The sequence below is a fragment of the Pongo pygmaeus genome, chromosome 22 (genome assembly GCF_028885625.2).
Source record: "Pongo pygmaeus isolate AG05252 chromosome 22, NHGRI_mPonPyg2-v2.0_pri, whole genome shotgun sequence".
NCBI lineage: Eukaryota > Metazoa > Chordata > Mammalia > Primates > Hominidae > Pongo > Pongo pygmaeus.
Window position 1 is genome coordinate 57,549,259 of NC_072395.2, and position 17,668 is coordinate 57,566,926.

At 48.9% G+C, this 17,668-nt stretch overlaps 3 protein-coding genes across 7 annotated transcripts in view; 2 read left to right on the forward strand and 1 right to left on the reverse strand.

The window, feature by feature from the left end:
• TSPEAR (thrombospondin type laminin G domain and EAR repeats) overlaps positions 1 to 17,668 on the reverse strand; it is a 215,868-nt gene that overhangs the window by 100,164 nt on the left and 98,036 nt on the right. The window lies entirely within an intron of this gene.
• LOC129022474 (keratin-associated protein 10-7) lies at positions 2,875 to 4,471 on the forward strand. Of its 5 annotated transcripts, XM_063659922.1 has the most exons (3): positions 2,875 to 3,060; positions 3,091 to 3,342; positions 3,814 to 4,471. In XM_063659922.1, the coding sequence occupies exons 1-3, from the start codon at positions 2,884 to 2,886 to the stop codon at positions 4,135 to 4,137; spliced, it is 753 nt and encodes a 250-aa protein (XP_063515992.1). In that variant the 5' UTR covers positions 2,875 to 2,883; the 3' UTR covers positions 4,138 to 4,471. The 5 variants fall into 5 exon arrangements, with proteins under 5 accessions (XP_063515992.1, XP_063515991.1, XP_063515990.1 ...); XM_063659921.1 differs by having other exon boundaries at positions 2,875 to 3,686; positions 3,843 to 4,471; XM_063659920.1 differs by having other exon boundaries at positions 2,875 to 3,641; positions 3,774 to 4,471.
• Positions 14,977 to 15,852, forward strand: LOC129022488 (keratin-associated protein 10-8). The gene has a single exon (XM_054468678.2). It carries the CDS (start codon positions 14,999 to 15,001, stop codon positions 15,776 to 15,778), a length of 780 nt encoding a protein of 259 aa, XP_054324653.2. The 5' UTR covers positions 14,977 to 14,998; the 3' UTR covers positions 15,779 to 15,852.

Consider the following 17,668-nt stretch of genomic DNA (forward strand, 5'->3'; position numbering starts at 1 on the left):
TCTTGTAAGCAGCATGTGGTTAGGTTTTCTATTTTTTGTTCAGACCAACAATATATTTTAATTGGAATATCTGATACTTTATTGACTGACGATTTAGTTTATAGCTATCTACCATCTGATTGTACAATTTCTATTTGTCCCAATTTTTTAACGTTTCTTTTAAAAATCACTTCCTGTCTATTTTGGATTAATCAAGTATTTTTTATTATTTATTTTCCCTCTTCTGTTCTATTCATTATTCGTGAGATATGGCAAGGCTTCTCTTCAAACAGGCTGCTCAACCTTTTATTCTTTAATTCCTAGTACCCCCGCCCCCTCTCTTTCTTCTCCTTTTCTTCTTTCTGACTTTACTACATGCCCAGGCATGCCGCAGCACCACTGGCGTTATCAGCACCAGCTCGCATTCCCTTCCATATTTAGGAAAAGACTGGCTCTCTAGTTTCCCGTAGATGACCCCTTCCTCCTCTCCCGTCTCTCCCATTACGCATCCACCTTATCTAAGAAAGTTTAAATGTTTAGCCAATCGGGTCTAGTTTAAATTGTGCGGCACAACCCCAGCCAGTGGGGAAAGGACACAGGGGCAGGATCGTGTTAGGAATAAAAACTTCTACTCTCCTTTGTTCTGTGTGCTCTCGTGGCAACCAGCCATACAGGAGACACCCTCCTGTGCAGAAGTAAATTTGCTTTGCTGAGAAATCCTTTGTCTCAGTGCTCGTTTTTCCTAACGACTCTGAGCCTTATTTCTGACAGTATTGACTATACATTAATGATACATAGTTTTTACTATCTCTTCAATGGTCACTTTAGAGATTATAGCACACATGCTTAGATTATTCAAGGGTAACATACATCAGCATTTCTACCACTTCCAAAGCAGTGCTGAAACCTTAGAAGACTTTCACTCCATTTATCCTTCTCACCTTTTATTGTTAATGTCATCATGCATTACTTTTCTACTTCTAGTTTAGACCCCACAAGAGATTATAAATATAGTAATATTACCCTTTCAGATCCTCCTGGTTCCTTCCTGCATTTGTATCTTTCCGTCATCCTGCCTGAAAAGTTCCCTTTCGTGGTTACTGTAGAGTGGGTCGGCTCGTGTTCAATTTGCTCAGTTGTTATCCAGAAATGTTTTGTTTCACTTTCACCTTTGAACAATGTTCTTCCTGGTCTAGAATTCTAGGTTTGCAGTGATTTTCTTTCAGCTCTTTAAAGATGTCATTCTATTACCTTTAGTTTCTTCAACAGCTCTTTTAGGAGAGCTGTTTAATGATTCCTTTAAAAGGAATCATTTTTAAAACATTTTGTTCAGCTTTTCAAGTTGTTCTCAGCAGGAGTATATGTCTGACATAGCTACTTTGTCCCATATGGAAGCAGAGGCCCCCATTCTCTCTCTCTCTCTCTCTCAATGTACTTCCATCCTATAGGACCAGATCCTGTACCTCTGGAGGGACCAGGCCATGCTCAAATTTATATTATTTTTATAGTTCAAAATATACAGAAAGACAATTCATCCCACCATGTAACTGAATTTCTAGCCCTCTGTGGCCTTTTGTACTTTTCCTAAATCCCCTAGGAGTTAAGAGGCCTGGACTGGGAAACACAGAGACACAGAACACCCTGAGCCTCTGAGACTTGCCTGGGCATCAAACCCCACCAGAAGGGCCCCTGGAGCCCTCTCCCCTGGGTAGGAGCCACTCCTCTGGGCTGCATGCATGCTGGGCTATGGCTGATCATCACTGACATCACCAGGCACCAAGCAGCCCACCTCCCTCCCTGGTGGGGTCCACAGTCAGGGCTACTACCCCTTCACCTTCACATTCTCAGCACCTGGTGCAATTTCCAGCACATGGGAGGACTCACTGCATCGTGAATAAATGAATGCTTGAGAAGTAAAAGTATCAGATAAAATTGGAAACATTTAGCAGAAAGAACCAAAAAGACGTGGTGGCCAATTGGATATTATTTGCAGAAGAAATGGAGACTTAGATCAGATGTCTAGCTGGGGTGACCAAGGACTTAGTTGGCAATCAAGAAAATACACTGCAAGCGAAAGCAGTGCTTGCTGCTTTTCACACGGCAGTGCTGTCGCGAGTGGCTGTGCTTTTTGCGGAGGAGATGCATTAGGTGTTCTGGGTTAGACTTACAGGTTTGCAGTGTTTGGGATAAAACCAAATGGAAATGGGAGGCTCCATACAGGGATCTGGGGCCTCCCTAAGTGCCCAGATGGAAGAGGGGGTGCATGGCCCCCCAGGAACTACTGTGAACCTGACGGGAAATGGCTCACACCACTGTCCACCCTTTCCCATTTGCCACTTGCTCTAAAGCCCTTGGGGGGACTTCATGCACCAGAGAGAGTGTGGGGAGTCAGTTCTAGGAACGTTCCACCCTCATGCCATCATTGACAGGGGCTTCTCTAGCCTGGCATTCCAGAAGCCACAGCTACCCAGACAAGCAGAGTCCCCTGGCGATGGCCCAGAGGCGCTGGGATTAGGATAGATGGATCTCTCCTGCAGCCAGCACAGGCCCCCGGGACATTCTATTTGCAGACCTTATACCCTGTCTACTTCAATATTATGCTCTGGAGCCAAAGGTAGGTGAGGGTGCGTCAACGGACCCAAATATAGACTCGGGACTTTACAAACTGAAAGGCATCTCATAGGACTAAACATGAAACTTGCACTAATAAGCATTCTCTAGGTTTTAAACACAAACAAGGAAGGGGCGGGAGTTGTTGACACTCCAGCTGGGACAACAGGCCAGGGAGACATATAAAAGCCAACATCCCTGAGCACCTAACACAAGGACTCACTCACTTACTCACTCACTCACCCACTCACTCCCATCTCCTCCAGCTCAACCCCCAGCATAGCCGCATCCACTATGTCCATCTGCTCCAGCGACCTGAGCTACAGCAGCCGCGTCTGCCTTCCTGGTTCCTGTGACACTTGCTCTGACTCCTGGCAGGTGGACCACTGCCCAGAGAGCTGCTGTGAGCCCCCCTGCTGCGCCCCCAGCTGCTGCGCCCCAGCCCCCTGCCTGACCCTGGTCTGCACCCCAGTGAGCTGTGTGTCCAGCCCCTGCTGCCAGGTGACCTGTGAGCCCAACCCCTGCCAATCAGGCTGCACCAGCTCCTGCACGCCCTCATGCTGCCAGCAGTCTAGCTGCCAGCCGGCTTGCTGCGCCTCCTCCCCCTGCCAGCAGGCCTGCTGTGTGCCCGTCTACTGCAAGACTGTCTGCTGCAAGCCTGTGTGCTGTGTGCCCATCTGCAGTGGGGCTTCTTCATGCTGCCAGCAGTCTAGCTGCCAGCCAGCTTGCTGCACCTCCTCCCCCTGCCAGCGGGCCTGCTGTGTGCCCATCTGCTGCAAGCCTGTCTGCTCTGGGATTTCCTCTTCGTGCTGCCAGCAGTCTAGCTGTGTGAGCTGTGTGTCCAGCCCCTGCTGCCAGGCGGTCTGTGAGCCCAGCCCCTGCCAATCAGGCTGCACCAGCTCCTGCACGCCCTCGTGCTGCCAGCAGTCTAGCTGCCAGCCAGCTTGCTGCACCTCCTCCCCCTGCCAGCAGTCCTGCTGCGTGCCTGTCTGCTGCAAGCCCGTCTGCTATGCGCCCACCTGCTCTGATGATTCCTGTTCATGCTGCCAGCAGTCTAGCTGCCAGCCAGCTTGCTGCACCTCCTCCCAAAGCCAACAGGGCTGCTGCGTGCCCGTCTGCTGTAAGCCTGTGTGCTGTGTGCCCGTCTGCTCTGGGGCTTCCACTTCATGCTGCCAGCAGTCTAGCTGCCAGCCAGCTTGCTGCACCTCCTCCCAAAGCCAACAGGGCTGCTGCGTGCCCGTCTGCTGTAAGCCTGTGTGCTGTGTGCCCGTCTGCTCTGGGGCTTCCACTTCATGCTGCCAGCAGTCTAGCTGCCAGCCAGCTTGCTGCACCACCTCTTGCTGCAGACCCTCCTCCTCTGTGTCCCTCCTCTGCCGCCCTGTGTGCAGGCCCGCCTGCTGCGTGCCCGTCTCCTCCTGCTGCGCCCCCACCTCCTCCTGCCAGGCCACCTGCTGCCGCCCGGCGTCCTGTGTGTCTCTCCTTTGCCGCCCCACAAGCTCCCGCCCAGCCTGCTGTGGCCCCACCTCAACCCAGAAGTCCAGCTGCTGAGTGGTCTCCTTAAGATCATCCAAAACCTGAGTGCTCACTGCCACCTGCACCCCTGGATTCTTTACCTTGACAGCTCTCCACATCCCGCTCCTGAGCCCTGCAGTGGACGTCAGTGGTCAGCGGTACACCCAGTGTGCGCTTCTCCTCCTAGCAGCAGCTCAGCTGTTTCTCCAAGTCTTGACTTTCCCCTGATTACCCAGCCTTGCCTCCCCAGCAACAGGTGGGCAGTGACCCCAGCAAGGCCAGCAGGTCCTCCCAGGCCATGGCCTGGGGTGGGGAGCAGTGGCGAGCCCTGTTCCCCCCCTGCTGAGGGCCTGAGCCTCTTTCTCTGTCTTCCCTGACCACGGGAGCAGGTCAGACCCTTCTAATAAATTCCTTTCCTAAAAAGTACAACTGGAATTCATTCTTGTTGTTCACAACCAAAGACCCCTGCCTGATGCCCCCCACCCGCGGGTGGTCCTGGGCTGCTCCCACGCCACGGGTCCCTGTCCTTCCCAGGCGTCGTGGCAGCCCTGCGCCACCCTCACCACACGGATGTCCAAGGGGTAGGCAGGCCTGAGGGATGGGAGAGGCGAGTGATCCAACAGCAGCGCCTGCCCTGGGTGGGGCTGCTTTGGGGGCTCCCCAGAAACTGGGTTGTGTCCAGCCCCTGGCTCCAGAAAGGAAACCCCATGGCCATGTGCAGAACGGGTCCACACAGTGGGCAGGGACGGCTGTCCTGAGGCCCGCTGGCCAGGCTGGCCCTTGGCTGGCGTCTGGGAACTGGGATTTCCAAGGGGCTCCCCGAGCCCCGCCTCACTGGGCCTGTGCTGTTTGTACAAGGTGGTTTAGGCCGAACACTCACGGCCCCGCTGGGAGTCTGGAACTGCAGCGCAGCCCAGGCAGAAGCTGCTCACGTGACCAGTCCCCGGGTACACCACCAGGCAGGGCATCCCCAACATCACACACACGGCATCCCAGCTGCTTGCAGGGGGAGTGAGGCACATCCTGCGTGACCCCCACCCCAGGAGAGGCCTCCAAAGCTGAGCCTGGAGCCCCTGGACTCGGCCCCAGGAACCTTTCCCTTGGCCGATTTTGCTCAGTGTCCTCCCTGTGGGAAATCACAGCCGTGACTACCGCGACCTGCGTGGCCTCCGTCCTCCTGGAGAATCGCCGCCCTGGGTGGTCTTGGGGACCCTGACACAGACCCCAAGCTGCCCTTCCCAAGCGACGACAATGCTGTCCTAGGACAGTGCTGGGCGCATTTCTGGTAGTGCTTCCTTTGACTCCTGCTCCAGACGGGGTGGAGACAGAGAAGGAGGCTGGGTGAGGCCAGGCCATCGTGGGTTTCACGAGGAGCAGAGCCGTCCTGCGCCTGCAACAAGCTGTCCCTCCCCTGTGGTGGCCACAGAGGCTGTGGCCTGAAACTCTGGCGTGGGGCTGGAGCACCAGCTGGCAAGGAATAAGCCCCCACATGTCCCACCCGGCACTCCTCTGTCCCTACCCCAGCCCCCATGCAGAAGAAATGAGCCAGGCTTCTCTCTGGCACCAGGGCTGCACCCTAAGTTGGCATCCAGGCTTTGCCTCACTGGCTCCCCTCTGGTTCTCCAGGAGGCACCAAGGCGACCCTGTGGTGAGTCCCCCAACCACAGGCACCTGAATCCCACAGACGGCAAGACGGAGGAGCCTTGCTCAGAGAAGCACGCCCTCCTCTGCGGATCCCAGACTCGGCTCCTTCCCTAGGCATGGCCCCAGCAAGCATCCAGGCACGTGAGCCTCTGGGGAAACATACCCCCCACACCCCGGGTGTGAACTTCAGGGGAGGTGTGCTGTGGGGGAGAAACATCAAGTTCCTTTCCAAGGGCAACAGGTAGAACTTCAGAACCTCCTGCAGACGAAGGGCATGCCAGGGTGGCCGGGCAGAGAGAGGCAGCCTCCTCCAAGGGGCCATTCTCAGCCCCATCACAGAAGCTGACGGTGGCTGAAACTGCCCTTTGTCAGCTGGACATTTACCATTTGACCCCGGTCAACCATGCCTACTGCCATCCTTGGTGAAAGAACCAATATCTCATAAAAAATGCAAAAGGCACAAATCATTAGAGAAAATACTGACAATCTTGAATGCAGTAAAATGCACACAAAAGCACAAGCACACAATCAAAGTTTCCACCAATCCCATCCCAGAGAAGCCACCTGTGGGGCATCACGGGGAGACTGCGGGCTCCCTATCTCCCTCCTGGGCACGTGGGCTGGCAGGTTCCAGCCACCTGCAGTTAGTTAGGGCCACACAATGAGTTTCTATTGGTTAAACGTGCATGGAGAGATGTCTGCCACTTCCGGGCCACAGGTTCTGGGAGCCCTGCTGCCTCTCTTCATTGCCAGGCTATCTTGGAGGCTTACGTGCCAGAGAGTGGGTCCACAAGGTAAGGGCATGGCATGCTTGGATGGCAATGTGAGGAGTGGGGAAGGCCTTGTGGGCTTAAGCCATTGACATGTTGACTTCTGTTGGTTTCTGAACCAGCATTGATTACCTTCACCAACAGTATGTAACAAAAGATTCAAATTCAGAATTTATAAAGAAAACATAAAAAGAAATGAATAAAAGAGATGGAAATATGCAATTATAGGATAAGATGTCCAATGGTCAAAAATCATAGGATAAGATAGCCAATCTCACCTACCATCAAGACACCGTGCACAAAAATTAACTAGGGGTGAACCCTAGACTTAAATGTCAAAGATAAAATAATGAGATCTCTATATAAGATCACATCATCAGCAGAGACCGTCTCACTTCTTTCTTTTCTATTTCAGGACCTTTTATTTACTTTTCTTGCCTAATTGCTCTGGCTAGAACTTCCAGCACCATGTTAAATAGAAGTGACAAGAGTGGGCATCCTTGCCTTGTTTTTGATCTTAGAGAAAGAGCTTTCAGCTTTTCACCACTGAGTATGGCATCAGCTGTGGGCTTGTTGCATATGGCTTTTATCGTGATGAGGTGCATCTCTTCTATATCTATTTTCTTGAGAGTTTTAATCATGAATGAATGCTGAATTTGTTCAAATGCTTTTTTGCATCTATTGAGGTGATCATGTGGTTTTTATCCCTAATGTTAGTGTGATGTATCACATTTATTGATTTATGTATGTTGAACCATTCTTGCATCCCTGGGATAAATCCCACTTGATCATAGTGAATGATCTTTTTAATGTGCTGTTGAATTCAGTTTGCTAGTCTTTTTTTGAGGATTTTTGCATCTATATTCATCAAGGACGTTGGCCTGTAGTTTTCTTTTCTTGTAAAGACTCTACCTGTTAGTCTTCAAACTGTTAGGACTGACAAACAAATTTAATAAAGTTGCAAGTTACAAAATCAACATACAAAAATTAATAGCATTTCTATATACTAACAATGAACAATGATCCAAAAAAGAGATTAAGAAAACAATACCATTTACAATAGCATTTAAAAGAGTTTAGAAAGATATTTAACCAAGGAGGTGAAAGATCTGTACACTGAAAACTACAAAACATTGATGAAAGAAGTTAGAGAAGACACAAATAAATGGAACAATGTCCCATATTCATGGATTACAAGAATTAATATTGTTAAAATGTCCATACTACCTAAAGCTGTCTACAGATTCAATGCAATCTCTATCAATTTCAATATCATTTTTACAAATACACAGAAAAGAACAATCCCAAAATTCATATGAAACCATAAAAGACTCTGAATAGCCAACACAGTCTTGAGTAGGAAGAACAAAACTGGAGGCACCACACTCCCTAATTTCAAAATACTTTAAAGCTATTGTAATCCAAACACCATGGGACTGACATAAAAATAGACATATCAACCAATGGAATGGGATAGAAATCCCAGAAACCAACCCAAGTATTTGTTGTCAATTTATTTGCCAAGAACAAATGATGGGGAAAGGACAGACTCTTCAATAAACAGTGTTGGGAAAACTCAATATCCATGTGCAGAAAACTAAAATTGAACCCTCATCTTACATCGTATGCAAAAAATCAACTCAAAATGCATTGAAGACCTCAGCATAAGACTTGAAATGTGATACTGCTAGAAGAAAGCATAGTGGAAAATCTCCATTACATTGGTCCAGGCAATTATTCCTTGAATAAGACCCCAAAAGCACACCCAACAAAAGAAAACATAGACAAATGGGATTGCATCAAACGAAAAAGCTGTACAGCCAAGGAGACAATCAACAGGGTGAAGAAACAACCCATGGATTGGGAAAAAATATCTGCAAACCATATATTTGATAAGGGGCTACTACTCACAATAAGGAACTCAAACAACCCAGTAGCAAGAAAATAAATAACCCAATTTAAAAATGGACAAAACAGCCTGGCAACACAGCAAGACCCTGGCTCAAAAAAATGAAACTACATAAATAAATAAAAATGGGCAAAAGACGTAAACAGACATTTCTCAAAAGAAGCCATTTAAATGGACAGCAGGTATATTTTAAAATGCTCAACATCACTAGTCATCAGGAAAATGCACATTGAAGACACAATGAGACATTACCTCACACTTGTCAGAATGGTTCTTATCAAAAAGATGAAAGTGAACAAGTGTTAGGGAGGATGTACAAAAGAGGGAAGTCTTGTACATTGTTGGTGGGAATCTAAATTAGTACAACCACTACGGGAAACAGTATAGCGGTTCCTCAAAAAACTAAAAATAGAACTTGCCTATGATCCACAAATCCCACTTCTGGGTTTATATCTAAAATAACTGAAATCATTCTGTTGGGGAGAGGTCTGCACTCCTATGTTCATTTCAGTCTTATTCACAATAGTCTAGGTATGGAATCAAAGTTCATCAATAGATGAATGGATAAAGAAAGTGTGGCATATATACACAATGGAATACTATTCAGCCATGAAAAGGAAAAAAATCTTGTCATTTGTGACAACTTGAATGGACCTGGAGGACATTATGCTAAGTGAAATAAGCCAGGCACAGAAAGACAAATGGCATGATTTGTATCTAGAATCTAAAACTGTCAAACTTAGAAACAGAGAGCAGAAAGGTGGTTACCAGAGGCCGGGGGCTGCCAGAGGAGAGGAATGGGGAAGGGAGATGTTGATCAAAGGAAACAACCTTTCCATCAAACTGGAGGAAAAAGCTTTAGTGACCTATTGCATTGCATGGTGACACATAAAAATAATGTGTTGCATACTTCAAAATTGGTAAAAGAATATACTTTTAATTTACCAGAAAAATGGTAAGTTGGTGAGATGATGGTTATGTTAAGTAGCTTGATTTAATCTTTTTTGTTTTGTTTTGTTTTTTAGACAGAGTCTTGCTCTGTTGCCAGACTGGAGTGCAGTGGCACGATAGCTCACTGCAACCTCTGCCTCCCGGGTTCAAGCGATTCTTGTGCCTCAGCCTCCCAAGTAGCTGGGACTACAGGTGCGTGCCACCACACTCAACTAATGTTTGTATTTTTAGTAGAGACAGGGTTTCACCATGTTGGCCAGGATGGTCTTGATCTCCTGACCTCATCATCCACCCGCCTTGGCCTCCCAAAGTGCTGGGATTACAGGGCTTGATTTAATCTTTCTACAATGCATGCACAGATCAAAACATCACATTATAGATCAAAACATCACATTGTACCCAGTAAATACACACAATTATTATTTGTCAGTTTAAAAATTAGTAACTATGCAATGAATGAAATAAAAATAATGAAGCTCTAGAAGAACATATAAGGGAATGTCTTCATGATGTTGTGGTAGGCAAAGACTTTGGGAACGGGGTAAAAACACCACACATAAGAGAGTAAATTAGTAAATCGGATTTTACTACAATTAAGAGCGTCTCTTCATCAAATGATACTATTAATACCACAACACATCCATAAGCATGACTCAAATTGAAATAGATGACCAATACCGCGTGTCAGCAAATGTGTGCAGGAAATGGAACTCTCCTACATTTGCTGGGGTGGGAATGTGAAATGGAACAATCCCTCTGAAAAACAGTTTGGCAGTGTCATAAACATGACACACACCCCCTTCATATGCCCCACACACTCCACCTCCTGTGTGTTTACCCAAGAGAAGTGAAATCATATCACAAAGACTTGCTCACAAATTTTTAAAGACGCTTTTGCCACACAAGCCATGTGTCCATCGATACGTGGGTCAATTGTACTATAGAATTTGATTTATATGAAATTCCAGGAAAGACAAACCTATTTGAGATACAGAGGAGATCAGTCATTTCCTGGGGATTGATCATGAAAAGTACACCTGGGAACTCAGAGATGATGGAAAATCCAGATCTTGCTTGTGGTAGTGGTTACACGGGTGTATATTTTCTCAAAACTCATCAAATGGTAACTTTAAATAGGTACATTTTACAGCATGTAATCATACTTCAATAAAACTGACTTTTTAAAAACTTCATTTTTAAACCCCAGACTTGGATGAGTTATTTGCAATTCCCATACTCAGTGGTGCACTAAAGCCAGCATGCCCTGGCTCATGAGAGCTGACATGCACCCCTCTCTTCCCATCTCTGTGTTAAGTGACATTGTCTTGGTAGCTTGGATTTAGCTGGGTTGGGAGCATTCACACGTGGACGTTGGCAAATGCAACCAATTGGGACTTTTGTTTTTGTTTTCATTACAAAAAACAAAAGCTAGTTATTGAACGTTCACTGACACACTGCATATATACAACTCATATTCAGAATACATAATAAATTTCTGCAAATCAATAAGAAACACAAGTATCCATATTTTAAAAAGCAAGCAAATGTCACCTCACAAGAAAAGATATCCGAGGTTCAATGAGTGGCTTTACTCATCAGGGATATGCACATTAGTGCAACAGTGCAATATTCCTACACACGTTCCAAAATAAAAAAATTTTAAAAGACTGATCAACCTCATTTTGTAAAGATACAGAATAAATGGAATTATAAAATCAACTAGTGAGGATGTAAATTTCTTTAGAAAGTTGTTGGTATATGTTAAGCCAACATATGCCTATCTATGACCAAGCAGTTCCACTTTTGGGAGCACAATGAAGAGAAATTAGTAAAAATATCAGTGAAAAAGTTTACAAGAATTTTTCTAGCAGCACTATTTTTTTTCTTTTTCTTTTTTTTTGTTTATTTTTTTTGAAATTTTTCTTTTTTTTTTTTATTAAGCATTTATTGATCATTCTTGGGAGTTTCTCGGAGAGGGGGATATGGCAGGGTCATAGGATAATAGTGGAGAGAAGGTCAGCAGATAAACACATGAACAAAGGTCTCTGGTTTTCCTAGGCAGAGGTCCCTGCGGCCTTCTGCAGTGTTTGTGCCCCTGGGTACTTGAGATTAGGGAGTGGTGATGACTCTTAAAGAGCATGCTGCCTTCAAGCATCTGTTTAACACAGCACATCTTGCACCGCCCTTAATCCATTTAACCCTGAGTTGACACAGCACATGTTTCAGAGAGCAGGGGGCTGGGGGAAAGGCCATAGATCAACAGCATCCCAAGGCAGAAGAATTTCTCCTAGTCAGAACAAAATGGAGTCTCCTATGCCCACCTCTTTCTACACAGACACAGCAACAATCTGATCTCTCCTTCCTTTCCCCACACTTCCCCCCCTTCTCTTCAACAAAACCGCCATCGTCCTCATGGCCCGCTCCCGATGGTCGCTATCTCTTCGGAGCTAGCAGCACTATTAATAGCAGCCAAAATCTGGAAACAATCTAAATCTCTAACACTGTGAAAGAGAATGGACAAATAACACGTTGTAGAATTTAATGCAATGGGGCAGCAAAAAAAGAGTGAAGTACTGATGCATGCAGCAACATGGTGCTTCTCACAGACATTGTGCTGAACAAAATGAACCATAAAACAAAAGAGTTCCATAGAACAGGCAAAGCTAACCAACGAGGAGAGAAGGTAGAACAGCAACTAATACTTAGGGAGGAGGGACTAACAGAGAGACAGCACAAGGGATCATTTAGGATTCTGGAAATGTTCCACATCTTCCCCAAAATATTCTAAGGGGAAATATTTCCACCCAGAAATTATATCCAGCTAAGCTATCAATCAAATAGAAGAGCAGAATAAAGGCATTTTTAGTCATGCTATGGCTCAAAAATATATCTTCCTTGCACCCATTTTCAGAAAGTTACTGGAGGATGTGCTCCACCAAAACAAGGGCATAAATCCAGAAAGAAAAAGACAAGGCATCCAGGAAGTAATGGATCCAATATCAGAGAGAGATGAATGAAAATCCAAAGACAAGAGTGAAGGGAGATCCCAGGAAACCTGTGTAGCAGGCTGAGGGAGCAGCCAATAGAGACTGGTCCACACATACGAGAGCTCTAAGAGAGATGTTTCCAAAAAATAAATGAAGCTAATAGATTGTTATATTTGAACCTCTTGAGTGGAGCATGGGGATGAATGAGTCAGAGTTTGGAGAGAAGCAATTGTTAACTTCAAGAGGGGAAAAACATAAACAAAAACAAAACATGTACAAATAAGGAAATTTAATCTGGTTCCACTATTCAGACTTGGCTATGAACAATATTTACTTTATTATAATATACATTCTGAACACTGATTTAACAAAATATTGATATTTTACTGCCTTTGCCTTCTGAGGATGGGAAGGGGGAACTTTTTATGGGCCTGGTGATAAACAAGAGAAAGAACTTTCCTCCACAATAGGAAATCAGATCATATCTGAAATTGAAAATGCAAGAAATAACAGAGCATGTACATTGTTTAATAATTCTGAGATAAACAGGAGAACTAAGAAGAGCATCTGGGATGGGCCTTGGGAGGGATGCATGCCAGAGAGATGGGGGTGTTAAAGGCATTCAGTTTTATAAAGAAAGCAGAGCATAAAAGTTTGAAAAATTTGCAGCCTGACTATGCAATAGAAAAGAAAAACCCATTTTCTAGGGAGAAATTCAAGCCGGATGCAGAAATTTGCATAAGTAGCAAGGAGCCTAATGTTAATCCCCAAGACCATGGGGAAAATATCTCCAGACCATGTCAGAGACCTTCATGGCAGCACCTCCCATCACAGGCCTGGAGGCCCAGGAGGAAAAAGTGGTTTCATGGGTCCAGGGTCCCCATGCTGTGTGCAGCCTGGGTGAAAGGAGCCAATGTACAGCTCAGACTGTGGCTTCAGAGGGTGGAAGCCCCAAGCCTTGGCAGCTTCCATGTTGTGTTGAGCCTGCAGATGCACAGAAGTCAAGAATTGAAGTTTGGGAACCTCTACCTAGATTTCAGAAGATATATGGAAATGCATGGATGCCCAGGCAGAAGTTTGCTGCAGGGGTTGGGCCCTCATGGAGAACCTCTGCTAGGGCAGTGCAGAAGGGAAATGTAGGGCCAGGGCCCCCACACAGAGTCCCTATTGGAGCACTGCCTAGTGGAGCTGTGACAAGAGGGCCACCATCCTCCAGACCCCAGAATGGTAGATCTATTGACACCTTGCACCATGTGCCTGGAAAAGCTGCTGACACTCAACACCAGCCCATGAAAGCAGCCAGGACAGAGGCTGTACCCCGCAAAGCCACAGGGGCGGAACTGTCCGAGACCATGGGAACCCACCTCTTGCATCATTATGACCTGGATGTGAGACCTGGAGTCAAACGAGATCATTTCAGAGCTTTAAAATTTGACTCCCCTGCTGGATTTTGGACTTGCATGGGCCCTGTAAAATCCCTTTGTTTTGGCCAATTTCTGCCATTTGGAATGGCTGTATTTACCCAATACCTGTACCCCTATTTTATCTAGGAAGAAACTAGCTTGTTTTTGATTTTATAGGCTCATAGGTGGAAGAGACTTGCCTTGTCTCAGATGAAACTTTGGACTGTGGACTTTTGGGTTAATGCTGAAATGAGTTAAGACTTTGGGGGACTGTTGGGAAGGCATGATTGGTTTTGAAATGTGAAGACATAAGATTTGGAAGGGCCAGGGACAGAATGATATGGTTTGGCTTTGTCCTTACCCACATCTCAACTTGAATTTCATCTCCCAGAATTCCTACATGTTGTGGGAGGAACCCAGGGGGAGATCATTGAATCATGGGGGCCGGTCTTTCCTGTGCTATTCTAGTGGTAGTGAATAAGTCTCACAAGATCTGATGGGTTTATCAGGGGCTTCTGCTTTTGCTTCTTCCTCATTTTCTCTTGCTGCCACCATGTAGGAAGTGCCTCTCACCTCCCACCAAGATTCTGCAGCCTCCCCAGCCACGTGGAACTGTAAGTCCAATTAAAACCCTTTTTCTTCTCAGTCTTGGGTATGTCTTTATCAACAGTGTGAAAATGGGCTAATACAGGGGCATCCCACCAGAGTTTGCAGATGGAACAGGTAGGGGTGGCAGGGTGGGGAGCCAGGGGGCATTCCTAGCCGAGACACCCATTGTTCAATGGAGCAGGACTCTGGGACAGGTAGAGAACATCTGCTGGTAAAAAACACCCCACCCCTGGTACCAAATACCCCAATAGCAAAGACACACAGGCAAAGACAGGAGGAAAGTGGGGCCGGGTTTTCCAGACTCGCCAACTCACAATCTGTTCAACTCCCAGCTCCACCAGCAGACATGCAGCATCACTGTGTGTGGCTGCAGGGCACAGACACCTGTAAGTGGCCAGCATCACCCAACCACATGCTGTAGTCCTGGGACCATGGTAACATCCTACAGCAAGTAAACTAATTAGGGTTGCCTGGAGGCAAAGTCTCAGCCGCAACAAGGAAAGGTAAGGCTTGTGAGACTCCTGTGAGGAAAATACCCAGGGAGGGTATAAAACCTCAGCAGCCAGGGCACACAAACCCACACACCTCATGCCAGCACTCACACCACCCAGCCCAGCACCCACCATGGCTGACACCTGCTGCACCAGGACGTATGTGATTGCTGCATCCACCATGTCTGTCTGCTCCAGTGATGTGGGCTGTGTCAGCCGAGTCTCCTCCCCCAGCACCTGCACTGGCTCCTCCTGGCAGGTGGACAATTGCCAGGAAAGCTGCTGCGAGCCCCGCTCCTGTGCCTCCAGCTGCTGTACCCCCAGCTGCTGTGCCCCAGCCCCCTGCCTGGCACTGGTCTGTGCCCCAGTGAGCTGTGAGCCCAGCCCCTGTCAATCAGGCTGCACCAACTCCTGCACACCTTCATGCTGCCAGCAGTCTAGCTGCCAGCCGGCTTGCTGCACCTCCTCCTCCTGCCAACAGGCCTGCTGTGTGCCTGCGTGCTGCAAGTCCATCTGCTGCAAGCCCGTGTGCTGCGTGTCCATGTGCTCTGGAGCTTCCTCCCCATGCTGCCAGCAGTCTAGCTGCCAGTCAGCTTGCCGCACCTTCTCCCCATGCCAACAGGCCTGCTGTGTGCCTATCTGCCGCAAGCCCATCTGCTGTGTGCCTGTCTGCTCTGGGGCTTCCTCTCTGTGCTGCCAGAAGTCTAGCTGCCAGCCGGCGTGCTGCACCACCTCCTGCTACAGACCCTCCTCCTCCGTGTCCCTCCTCTGCCACCCTGTATGCAGGCCCACCTGCTGTGTGCCTGTCCCCTCCTGTTGTGTCCCCGCCTCCTCCTGCCAGCCCAGCTGCTGCCACCCGGCCTCCTGCCTGTCCCTCCTCTGCCACCCTGCATGCTCCCGCCCAGCCTGCTGAGCCCTCTGCTCAGGCCAGGAGTCCAGCTGCTGATGTGCACATCCCCCAGGGCCAGCTGGCTCAGGTCCTGACCTGGATTAAGTGGCTGCCCCTACCTGGGACAGGGTCCCCGTGTCTCCCCTCTGCTGAGGTGACCTTCCCCTCCTTACTCCCAGGAGCCTCCATCCTCGCTGCTCCCCAGCTCTTGCCTTCCAGCAGCTGCCCACCTGCCTGCTGGGTCCCCTGTCCTCCCTCCCAGCTTCTCTGCTCTGGGTCACTTGGCCTCAACTTGAACCTCTCAGTACCTCCTCCTGCTCCCCAATAAACTCTCCTTGGTCACCTGATTCTCTTTTCCTGTTGTTCTCCTGGGAGGACACATGGTTTTGAGCGGACATTGGTCTCCTCCAGCCATGATTGTTTCTAGGAGTGAGTTACTTAACCTAGAAGTCACAGGGGACAGTGGCCTAACTCCTCCAGGGGGTCACCAGGTGGGACTCATGGTCACTCCCAGGAAGGCTCAGTCCCAGCTCAGCCCCTGTGCCCGGGTCTTCCTGAGCCTGGTCATTCACTGCTGTGCCCTGGGCTGTGGGGCCGTCCAGGCCCCAGGACCGTCCCACCCGCTGTCTCACCTGGGAGAGCCCACCCTGCAGAGTCACCTGCCGGGAAGCTGGCCTGGAATCCAGGCACCACAGCCTCCAGGCCTGGTCACCCTCCCTGTGTGCCGCCCGCCCGAGGGTTCTGCTCGTTTAGCAGCAACGCAAGGGGAGAGTGAGGGGCTGCTGCACCTGCACAGGAGACAAGGGACTCGATGAGGACAAAAGCATCATGGGGTGGGTGGAGGGACACACAGGATTCCCCCAGGATCTTGATGGAGACAAAAGCATCATGGAGTGGGCAGAGGGATGGGATGGGGGCGGAATGCTTGCTGCTGACTGGGACATTCACCAAGGCCCGCCGCCCCCTGCCCCTGACATGCACGTCCTGCATGTCGTTTAGGTGCGCGACTTGTGATTTTCAAGGCTTGTCCTTAATTTCTCCCAGGCCAGGCCTGATCAGGTTCTTCAAGGCCCTGTGGCTCTGCTGCCCTGACCCGGGTCAGGGGTCCACACAGTTCCAGCTCGGGCCTCTCCTCCTTCCATCCTGTGCAGTGGCATAGGGACGGCCCCTGCTCTGCTGGGCCCCATGAGCTCCTGCTCTGGTGTCTGTCGGGGTGTCTGGTATCTGTCTCTGGGGACCTCAGCTCCCCCATCTTGCTCTGTCCACAGCACCAAGCCCCCCGCTCGCTGCTTTGACGACTCACGATCCGTGCCGCCAGCGTCACTGCCCCCTCTACACCCATTCAAGCCCAGCACACGGTCTGAGCTGGGGATGGCCGTCCCCACTGATGTCAGGCAGTCCTAAGTTGGCCTGTGCCGTGCACTTTGCATCACCACCATGGGGACAGCGCCCAGAGACACGACCAGTAGTCACAGTGGCTGGAGGGAGCCCGGCTCTACAACAGGCACCGTCCCCAGGGGACTGTCAGGGTGGGCCCCCTTGCAGACAGGGAGTCCAAGAAACCTCTGCCATTCGTGAGTGACCAATCCCAGGCCCAGACGAGGGTGGAACAGAGTCCCTGGTCTGCCCTCCTCTCCTCCCAGTTCCAGGCTTGGTTCCTGGCAGGGCCGTGTGGCCGGGCTCCGGAACGTTCCTGCTGGCTCCTCTCCCCTCTGACGGGGCCTGCCCGGGGGTGTTGGGCTGGAGGGACCATCACCAGCAGACAGATGAATGCATGACAGACTTCTCCAATGAGACACGGAGAGCAAGAGTTCAAGAAAACCCTGATGCGCCTGACTCCATAAGCAGACAGTAACCTCTCTATGCCGCAAGACAACAGCAGAAAACCAGTGAAAAAGGAAGCCACGGTGTGAG

Excerpts from the sequence above, each read along its gene's own strand:
- LOC129022474 (XM_054468652.2), top strand. The coding sequence starts at position 2,884 with ATGTCCATCTGCTCCAGCGACCTGAGCTACAGCAGCCGCGTCTGCCTT.
- LOC129022488 (XM_054468678.2), top strand. The coding sequence starts at position 14,999 with ATGGCTGACACCTGCTGCACCAGGACGTATGTGATTGCTGCATCCACC.